This window comes from Trachymyrmex cornetzi, unplaced genomic scaffold, assembly GCF_001594075.2.
Source record: "Trachymyrmex cornetzi isolate Tcor2-1 unplaced genomic scaffold, Tcor1.1 scaffold124, whole genome shotgun sequence".
Taxonomy (NCBI): Eukaryota; Metazoa; Arthropoda; class Insecta; order Hymenoptera; family Formicidae; genus Trachymyrmex; species Trachymyrmex cornetzi.
This window is the reverse complement of record NW_017295806.1, coordinates 172,195-182,729: the sequence shown is the minus strand read 5'-3', so window position 1 is coordinate 182,729 and position 10,535 is coordinate 172,195. Positions and strand designations below refer to the sequence as shown.

At 32.7% G+C, this 10,535-nt stretch overlaps 1 protein-coding gene across 9 annotated transcripts in view; it reads right to left on the bottom strand.

The window, feature by feature from the left end:
• Window positions 1-2,634: 2,634 nt before the first annotated feature.
• The window catches only part of DEF8 (differentially expressed in FDCP 8 homolog), a 10,124-nt gene continuing 2,223 nt past the window's right edge, over window positions 2,635-10,535 (bottom strand). The window contains exons 1-10 of one of the 9 annotated variants that reach the window (XM_018521814.1): window positions 9,919-10,088; window positions 8,842-9,075; window positions 7,812-8,103; window positions 6,249-6,419; window positions 6,014-6,067; window positions 5,468-5,709; window positions 4,832-5,067; window positions 3,401-4,262; window positions 3,081-3,247; window positions 2,635-2,981 (exon numbers count right to left, since the gene is read on the bottom strand). In XM_018521814.1, the coding sequence (XP_018377316.1) occupies window positions 4,037-4,262; window positions 4,832-5,067; window positions 5,468-5,709; window positions 6,014-6,067; window positions 6,249-6,419; window positions 7,812-8,103; window positions 8,842-9,060 (1,440 nt within the window). In that variant the 5' untranslated portion in view covers window positions 9,061-9,075; window positions 9,919-10,088 and the 3' untranslated portion in view covers window positions 2,635-2,981; window positions 3,081-3,247; window positions 3,401-4,036. Of the gene's footprint in view, window positions 2,982-3,025; window positions 4,263-4,831; window positions 5,068-5,467; window positions 5,710-6,013; window positions 6,068-6,248; window positions 6,420-7,811; window positions 8,104-8,841; window positions 9,076-9,628; window positions 9,640-9,918; window positions 10,089-10,535 lie in introns of those variants that run through there. The other 8 variants (XM_018521811.1, XM_018521813.1, XM_018521816.1 and 5 more) reach the window with 8 other exon arrangements.

The following is a 10,535-nucleotide window of genomic DNA, read 5'->3' as shown; positions in this document are numbered from 1 at the left end:
ATTTTCCAATGACTCCAAAAATCATATAGTGTTTGTAAGATTTATCTAATTTCGATTTTGGTTTCGGTTGAAATTTAATAAAAACCGAATATTCGTTTTCGGTTTCGGCTCGAAATAAAAAAGTAGTTTCGGTCGGATTCTAAATGGAGCATTCCGAGAAAATCCACGCAATCTCGATCGAGCGTTACTTTTCGAGTATGTATTTTGTATAAATATATATAAATAGAAGACATCATATTTACATATATCTGTATGAAAGTATCAGGTTTCAGAAGAGAAAGAAAGAGTGTTTAACTCGATTGACGTTGCTATCTGTGACTGTGCCAGAAAATATTATATGTAATATGCGCAGAAAGGATTGTGTTTAGATCTTGTATGCATTTTAGCATGTACTTTTCGAATTTCCGCTCATCTGTTAATAAACTGATGATAGATTATGTCATATTTCATTTTATGCGACGTGTAAAAGATTTTTATTAATGTTCACATGCGAGGATATCAATAAAATTAAACGTTAAAGATTTTTATCAATGTCTGCGTGTGGATATTAATAAAAATCATACACAAATTGTTCCAGTTGATTTTCAAAAATCTTACAAGGGGAAACACAACAAAATGTTTTCTTTCGATTTTAATAAACTTAAGATATGTTAAAATATAGAAAAAAAAAGAGACATGTAGTTTTTTCTAAATGCTTTTTCGCACGTTAAAGATGTGAAACTTTTACTTGAAAAAAGTTGATTTTTTTTCTGAGTAAATGTTGGTTAAATTATCACAGACATAAAAAAAAGTTTTAATTAAATGATTTTGAAAAGTGTTTTATACTAGGTGAGTTTTTTAATCAGAGACTGCAAAATATTCTGGAAAAACAAGTATTGTACGAAAAAATGTTCAAATAAACCCTCAATATTTTTGAAGGAGCAATCCTATCTCGCAAAAGTTAGCCGCCTCCCGCTCCCCCCTGGGGGTGGGGCTGGGGGTAACTTTGATTCGAATTCTACGTCCAAAAACACGTCAACTTTGTCTACACCTTTTTTTTTTAAACAAGCACTCCGAAGGGATTATAATTTCTGTCGTTAATCCCCCCTGAGTAAAGCTAAGAACGAATAAAAAGTTATCGGAGACATCTACGATAATTCGAAAAACATGTTCAAGATAAAAGTTTCTTTCTTCAACGTAGCATCATTGTGCAATAAAACATGGGGATTCCCCTTGAAGAAGACAAAAGTTAACCAATTTTCGCCGAATGCAGCGCCATCTATCAGGAATCAGAAAAAAAAGGTTTAGACAAAATTGACATGTTTTTGGACGTAGAATGTGACGTGTGAGAACCATGTAGAGCCGAATCTGCAATAAAAAGTAGGGGTTTCCATTTAAGATTTCAAAGTTACCCCCAGCCTCACCCCCAGGGGGGAGCGGAAGGCGGCTAACTTTTGCGAGATAAAATTACTCCCTCAAAAATATTGAGGGTTTATTTGGAACATTTTTTCGTACAATGCTTATTTTCCCAGATATTTTGTAGTCTGTGGTTAAAAAACTCACCCAGTATATAATAATGATAAAAAGTAGTTTTAACTTTTTTTTTATTAAAAAATGTTAATTTTCTTATGAATTACAATTTTTTAATAAAAATTTATTTAAAAAATTATAAAGTACTATTGAAACTTCAAATTTATTAAAAAATTTTTAATTTTTTTTATATCTGACGATATTCATCTGGGCAAAAAGATTTTTTCAAGAGGGGATTTCATTTAATGTGAAAAAATGCTTACAAAAAACTAAGTGTCTTTCATCGCGATCCCCCCGTATAAGGCACGAATATACCGCCGCGGTGACTAAATCATTACGTAGACTGCGTATTTTTAATAGGAAATCGACGATTGCATGCGTGCGTGCGTGCGTGAGTGCGACATAAAATGTGAATGTAAAGTTTTCTTGTCTGTTTCTTGTATATAACGTGCCGATTTTTCTCCATAGATTTTAGCGTAATCGGATGTAGTAGTAGATCTCTGACAAGAAAGGAATCTTTCCGAAACGCGCATATGCTTCCTATATCTAAGACTGAAACTGATATCGCGCTAGGCATGTATTAAAAACGAAATTGCTTCTTTTTCTTCCTCTACTTTGAATTCACGTTAAAGTGTACCCGCGTAACTTCGAGATGAAGAGAGACACTACGTTCGTATACTTATATCGGCGACTTTTATTTATTTCGGCACGGAAATCGGTAGAGTTAACAAAATTATTTATACCATTTATGCACGGACGAAAAACATTGGGAAATGATACTTGTCAATTACGAGCGCGCTGTAAATTAAAAAATTTTTATGTAAAAAAATTTCCATTTTTTTAAGAAAAATGTTTTTGTAAAAAAATCAATTTGTTTAAAATAAAATTCGATTCGCCGGAATTATGCGGTAAAGTTTTAGCCTGCTCCAACCGGATTAATTGATTATGCGTTCAGTGCAGAAAGCAATTTTGTAACTGTTGTAGAATATTTTAATATGATTAGTCTTGCCTTTAGTTTCTCACTGGATCTAAATGTATAAATCAATGATATTAAAGAATTTTACAATAGCAATTTTAAAGCAAAGCTGCTTTCTCTGCTGAACGCAGTTATTTATAGTTGCTTTCCATTTACATCAACTCACATAATTCTCATTTATGATGTTATAACTCAGTTGAATACGGCACATACATATCTTTTTATTCTGATAAGTGAAAGTTAACTAAATTTGTACCTATAATTTGCACAAGCTCGTGCTTTCCTTTTTAGGAGACACAGAGAGAATCGAGGGAGAGTGGAGCGGATAGTGATTCTCTTTTCTGATTGGTTCCGCCATTTGTAGTGCAACTTCCGCAAATGTGCGTGTATGTACATATTATATATGTCATATATACAATACTAATGCAGTACAATATGGGTGCATTTGTTTACGCAGCGGTTAGCGCAGAGTATCATTTAATCCGCAGAGATGAGTCTGAAACAGAAGTAAAAGAAAAGGGGTTGTAAATCCCGTAACCATGAATAGCGTGAAACCTAAGCCGATCTTCAGGTACATGATAAATGAATACGGAACTTTGCCTGAGCCGCTCATCAGCCCCGTAAAATGTGAGGTGTGAATTATTATCTGGGATCGTTCATCAGACATTTTGGGAAAGATGTATACGAGTTTATATTGATAATGATCGTGTGACTACCCAGAGTGTATCGTCAGGTAGACCTATCCAGATCTTCGGACACCCACTGATGGTAGCGATCCACATGATTAAAAAGATGAATGTGATGAAATTCATTCAAGTTGATACAGATAATGAACACCAAATTAATAGATTAACAAGTTTCAAAACATCCCTTCTGAGGATCTATTCCATTAATCTACGAAAAATGCACACTCACCTAGTTACAATCAAGTGTTGATGCAGACTGGCCCAGGTGACTAACACTTTCGTTTAAATACTACCGGTACCTAGCTTATTCTACTAGAGCGCAAGCGGAAGCGGAGAATCAGACAGCTCGGCGACAAGCCGAACGATACTAAATTTATCATTTAACATTTGTGCTTCTTTTTTCTCTGTTTATCTTTTAATTCGCTATGATTTCCATATAAATTGGTACATATTACATGTATGTAGAATATGCAGCAGATGATTTATTACTAGTAAACATTTTTCTAAAACATAAAAGTATATAACATCGCAATTAATTGCTAATCTGTAGAGTTCGAAAATGATTATACTGTTTGCGGGCACTACGTATGTGCTTGTGGTACTTCGCGCATTACATGGCAAGTTTGTACAATTATTTAAAAAATGTGGCACCCGTATAATCTCATCAATTAGACCGCGCTTTACAAAAAAATCATATACAATTATAAATTCATAATTAGAAAAACTATGTACAAACTTTTGCGTGTATGGTATATATAAAAATTATAGATTGCAATCGATTTGATCCGCTTAAAAAAATAACAGGTACAAAGTATAAATCGTTGTATGAATAATATTTTACCACGTGTTTATGTGGCACTTTCATTTAAGAATCTTTTGCGGTGTCGTCCGTATCACAGTCTTTGCCATCCTGCATCGTTTGTCCCTGTAGAGCGCGACGTTTTTGCAGACGTGCACACCGTGGGCAGCAATGATTGCGCTTGGCCCAACAAACGCGATGATGCACTGCCGAGCATTGCTGACAGATAACCGAGCTGGCATCCCATGGATAGATTACCTCATTATTGCCACATATTTCGCATAAGTGTCCCCTAAGAGACAAAAATATTTCTTTTAAACTTATTATGGTATTAAATAGGATTCTCTTGTATTAATCTTAATCTTACACACACACACACACACACACACACACACACACACACACACACACACACACACACATATATGCACATATCTAACATTCTTGGTAAAAATAAACATGCTGTTATATTGCTAAAAAACGTAGACAGTAGTTATAATTAAATTTCCAATTATCGCGAATAAATACACACATACTCACACACATTTATAAATATATCGTATAAAAAAGCTGACGTCAGGATTGAACCATATAGTAGAAAAAATATACAGTCATTAATTTTAATTCTAATTGAAATTATTGGAAGTCTTGAAATTTAATACACATTACATTAATTAAAATGTACCACATGTAAAATTTTATATTATTATATAAATACTATGCTATATGTGTATTAAGTTCGAAAACAATCGATAATGGTGAGCCTTGACATATGAATTCATCAATAAAAATTCATCATTAAAAGTAAGTTATATAAATGAATATCAAAAAAATATATTCTTTCTCTTTTTAAATATTTACCTTGCCTTGCAGAGCTCGCATTGCTGCGTAATGTGCGCGTGCATCGTATCGTACGCAGTACGAAGCTCGTCCAAAAGAATACCACTTTGAAGATCGATGAGATCCTTGATGGAATAGTTACCCGAATTTTCGATCATATGTGTGCGCAACCCAATTCTCCACGGTAATCCCTGAGTGCAAGCTTCCACGCATAGAACTAAATATTTCTTCATCATCTGCATTTCCTCTCGCATTCGCTAAAATGTAATAGTAACATATCTCAGTATCTATCTAGATAATATTATCATTTAATTAAATGCACATATTAATTAAAATAGCTATTAATTACATATTAATTACACAATTATTAAATTAAATTAATTAAATTATTAAATTAAATCTGTAAATTAATATTACATATTAATTAAAATAATATTTAATGAAGGAGAAATGATTTTTTAATGTGATACATTGATTGCATATAATGTGTAGTATAATAAAAAAATATAATTCAAATTTCTTTTAATTTCATTTTGATAAAAAAATAGACATTTGATTTGCGATGCATAACTTATATCTAATAATTTTTAATTTAGTTACTCTAATATACGTGTTTTATAATTATTATATATACAGAGTGGTATGTTTGATACTTACCTTTACAAGCGATAAATCCGGAACTAAGGTAAAGAGTTTCGGGTTTAATTCTTCTAGCGGTAGTACGGAACGATCCTCCAAAAGCATCAAAAGCTGCACTGCGGCGCGAGACACCAGACGCGGCTCCATGTCCCAATTTCTGATTACTCTCGCGGGAATGACCATGGCTGTGTTCCAATGGCATCTTTGACAGTAATATAAACCGCTGTAGTCGCAAAGTCGAGGCTCTACCCACGCTGATTCTAGAAGTGTCACTATTTTGATTATCAGATTGTATATAATTATAAATATCATGATTTAAGAAATATGTATCTATGAAAAAATTCTACATATCGTCAATTTAATGAGAAATTATAATTTCCGTAAATATTTGGTAAAAGATACAAAAATGTATTCAAAATATCCCAAAGTATCTTAATACAGTTACACATGACAAAGTTGAAGTAATAAATGAAGATATAAGATATTTATATTGAGGTAATAACGTGTTTTTGCACAACATTTTAATGTATTAGTATAATACATTGCTATTAATATATTAGATACCTGCATTCTTAAAGGAATTGCCGAAGCAGGATAACGATAATCCTTTTGAGAAAGCTTGCAGGAGGACAATAGATTCATTATCATTATCATAATTTTATAGAATATTTTAATAATTATCGAAGGAATAGAATAATTAACAAACATTAAACAAATATGACAATCAAACAAATAGTTCATTTATGTACTTATTTACAATTAACAAAATACTTTTTAATCTGATCTATTAAATACTTACTGAATGTTATTCGCACTTTACATTCCGCGCAACGGTAGCCTTGCTTCGAGAGACCTTGCTCCGGACAGATATCCTTCGTGTGCGTGTATCCGCCAGCTTCACTTGCGACTACATGCACGCATACACGACACACATTGTTCAGACACTTCCAGTGGCAACTGAATTTGCAATCTGAATAAATAAGTAACAATAAAAATAATAATTGTAATATAAAAAAGGCCGTAGGAGTCAACGCTGGTTATAATTAGCGATAAATTAAATAATGATCAAATATATTATCTGATACATATGTAAACCTTGTACGTTTCAATTCTATTTTGAGTCATCTTTAGCAATTTAATCCATCCATCAACGCAATGAAAAGATATTGCATCGCAAAATAATATCTCCACAATCCATGCATGCAATGATGTGGCTAATCATGAGGTGAGACCCATACTCAAACAGTTACAAAGCTGAGTGGTGATGAGCAATTCAAACTCGCATGTTCATCACACACATTCCGTACAAAGTACATCTTACAAAATCTTACAATGAAAATTATGTCTACACTCGTTAACATGTTAAAATTTAAACGTGAAAAATTAAAAAGAACAGAGTGTCTAGTCAATTGTAAGTTCGGTCAAATAATTCGGTGAATAAATAAGATGTATTTATAACAGAATTGGCATATTTTATGCTGTTTTTTTTAACAGACGTTGTTAACAGATGTATTTGTAACAAAAATTTAATATTTTTTTGCATAAAATTTAGCGGTAAAAATCGGTATTTTCCAGAAAAAAATCGACAAAAATTGGTCTCTTTTATTATAAAAACGATAAAGTAAGTAGAAAATCTTTACTCTTGAATAAAACAGCTCAGATTTATATTAGTAAAAATTTTCAAATGTATTTACTCTATTACATTTTTCTTATTAAAAACTAATATAAAATTTTATAATATTTGTATATATCTCTGAGCGGTTTTTGTTTTAAAAATATATTTCACATACTAATTTCAATTTACCCTGGTTGAGGTAATATTTTTCACAATAATTATTTATAGTTTACAAATTAAACACAATGTATTAGGCTCCAACGAATAAAATTTAAACAGTCAAATTATAAAGGCAAAGAAGCTACGCTTGATGTTCGTGCTATACAATATTTGTATATGAAGTGGACCTGATGAAATGGACTGCAAGGTTCACGAAACGTTGGCATTCCAAGAATGGATCTGGACACGGAGAAAATCCGCGAAACGCATAATTTTTATACAGAAAGCACCCGTAGAAACCTCAAGAATATATTTATCTTATTTAAAAATAATAAAATTTGTTCTTGTTCAATTTAATTCTTATTTTAAATGCAAAATTTTTGGGATATTTCAAGTAACGTAAACAGGCCTAATAAAAACAGAAATTTACTATGGTTTTTTCTACCTATTAGACTTTTCAACCAATTTGTAATCGTAATAAAACAACAATCATCAAAGATACCATTTAAACTCATTGGAAATTATGTTAATCACCACAATATATGTCAGTTCAGACAACAATCTAGAGCTAAATAGTTAAATATTTACCGTTGCACATGTACCACGACTGCAGCATCGTCCAAATCGCGCCGCTGCAATGGTCGCAATAAACCGGACTAGACGTGGTAATATAGTACTTCTGCGGCACAAAATGATGACCGAGAATTACGCGCGTCTCAAAGAGATTTTCATCTGAAGTCTCACGCAATTCTTGCACGCGCAAACGCAATTCAATCAGCCGTCGAACGAGCCATTTACGCTCATCCGAACATTCGGCACTCTCCAACACCATCAGTTTGCACTTGCGCACCATTTCTTCAAGATCTTCCTCAGAAGCATCCTAGGTAAAACAATCATTTCCATTATTTTCTCTAGTATTCATTTGTAACAAGATAATATTGTATAACAATACTGGACAAATTCATTTATAGCGAGTTCAGTCACTTGCATTACACAAGAGGCCTGCTCTTTTTAACTGAACTTTTGCATCAGTTTATCTTTCTGCCTTTTCTCTTCAGGAGGAACGAAGAAGAAAGATGAACTGGTTTCCCTTCAAATCACGCACAAATCTTTTGTCTTTTATTAAAGATTTCTGTGGAGGAGAACAATTAATGAATCAATAGACCAATTTTTTGTGCCAAAAGTCCAGCCAAAAACAACAGACCTTAGATTAGTGTATACTAAAAGCTGTTGTACATGAAATTAGCAAAGTAAATGTAAAAGCATGTGAATATTTTGAACAATTAAATACTCAATAATATTATTTAATAGAATATATATCATATATTATTTCATTGTTGATTATATTATGCCACTGTATTTAGATCAATACTCATACTTGATAAGTCCGTTTTTATTTTTAGACCGTCTTAAATAATGTCTTAAGTAATGATGCTAATACAATTGTCTGGGCGCAATTCATACTTCATAGTAGTTTCTTATATTTAGGACTATCTTAAGCATAGCCTTAAGATAAACCAATCAGAAGGGTGCGTGCGTGCATGCGTGCTAGCATCTAAGATATTACCTAAAACGATTTTGAAGAGAAATATTATTTTAAATTATACTTTATATATACCTTAGATAATGACAGCATGGTCTCTACTGATTTCAAGCTGAATGGTATGGTACTCTTACTGTCAGAGCTATCGTCTGCCTCCCCCGTCATGTAATCGGAAGAGGATGATGGTGTTGACGTTCCTGTGCCAGAACCTCGACCAAAACTGTTCGCTCGTATCCTTGACTCGTAATGTGAGTCGTTCTCTCCGATGGGAGGATTGCTCTTTATATCTACCATTTTCTGCACAAAATACTAAAAATGATTAAAAAAGATGTGTTATATTTATTTTACAAAAATGAAGCTCATTTCACAATATCACAATATTTATTTGACAATCCTTGATGAGAATTTTAAATCATAATTTCATAATTTCATAATTTTTAAGTACAGAATTTCTAAAGCTTTATAACTAGACATCGGATTCTTATGCAATTTTATACTTTTTTTAGAAAGCAGATTGGAAAGTAACATAAAAATAGAAATTTGTCTCATTATAAAAGCATTCTAAAAATGCATATTTATTTGTGCATATTGTGGATATTTACATAGTTATGCAAATTTGAATATTTTGTGCACGCTGCATACTTAATACGACGAGAGACACCGTACCAGAGAAATTGTTAAGTTTTGTCGTCTCGTCCTAAAATTATAATTATGTACAAATAACTATCGTTTACAAATTTTTACTGTGTAATGATTGAACTTATTTTTGACGTGCTCCTGACGTGATTCTCCACATCATATTCCTATAAGTTATACTATTGATTCTAATTTTGAATCATTAATTATAAGGTCAAATACATACGTCAGTGATCATCCAGTCGTCAAACTGGCATGGAATTTCAGTGTACGAGGATAATCACAGGAGGAGACTTATATTTGGTTATATATTACTGTTCGCTGAAGATGACTAGAAGTCAGCCGAAACGTTCGAGGAATAAAGAAACAGTATAATTTGAAGATATTGTTACATTAATTCTTGCACACTTATTACAGCAGCTATTCCTAATCGCCCTTTAATATTTTTCTTCCGTAAAAAACATCACTAACCTCGTAACGGCGCGAAAAAAAAGGAACTGAAGGAAGAATACATACCGCCTTTACTATTACTTGACGCTCTTTGAACGAAACTACATAAGTACGCAATACTTTTAATTATCACTGTTCGTTGCGTGAAATTCAGCAATAAATTGAGTTAACAATAGATAAAAGCGGATAAAAACTCTTATTTCATTTCGATAGATGATTTTTTAGGTTATGCGCGTCATGAACACAGTATAAGTAAGAACAGTAGGTACACTCAGTTAAAAATAGTGGCTACCGTTCTGCACAATTCAGCACAATTTTCAACATTGCGCACCAATCAGTTTCCTTATTCCCTAAGATTATTCGCTCTTATTGGTGCCACGCACAATTTGCAACATGGCCGAGTAGGACATAAAGATCAATGGTCTGTTTTTTGTTCCTGCACTAGACTGTTCTAGAACTCTCTTTCTCGCTTTAAACAAATATCTATCTCATTTTTAGTTCCAAAAGTGTACACTAGTTCAGTCACAGAAAACAGACCTCAAGGCTCAAATGTGCCGACACAGAGTGTACCTACTGTTCTTAAGCTGGAAACACAATAGACACAGGCAATAGGCACAGGCAACAGGGAAAAACGAGCCGTCCAATCAGAGCTCTGGGATATAATATCGAACTTATACCCCAAA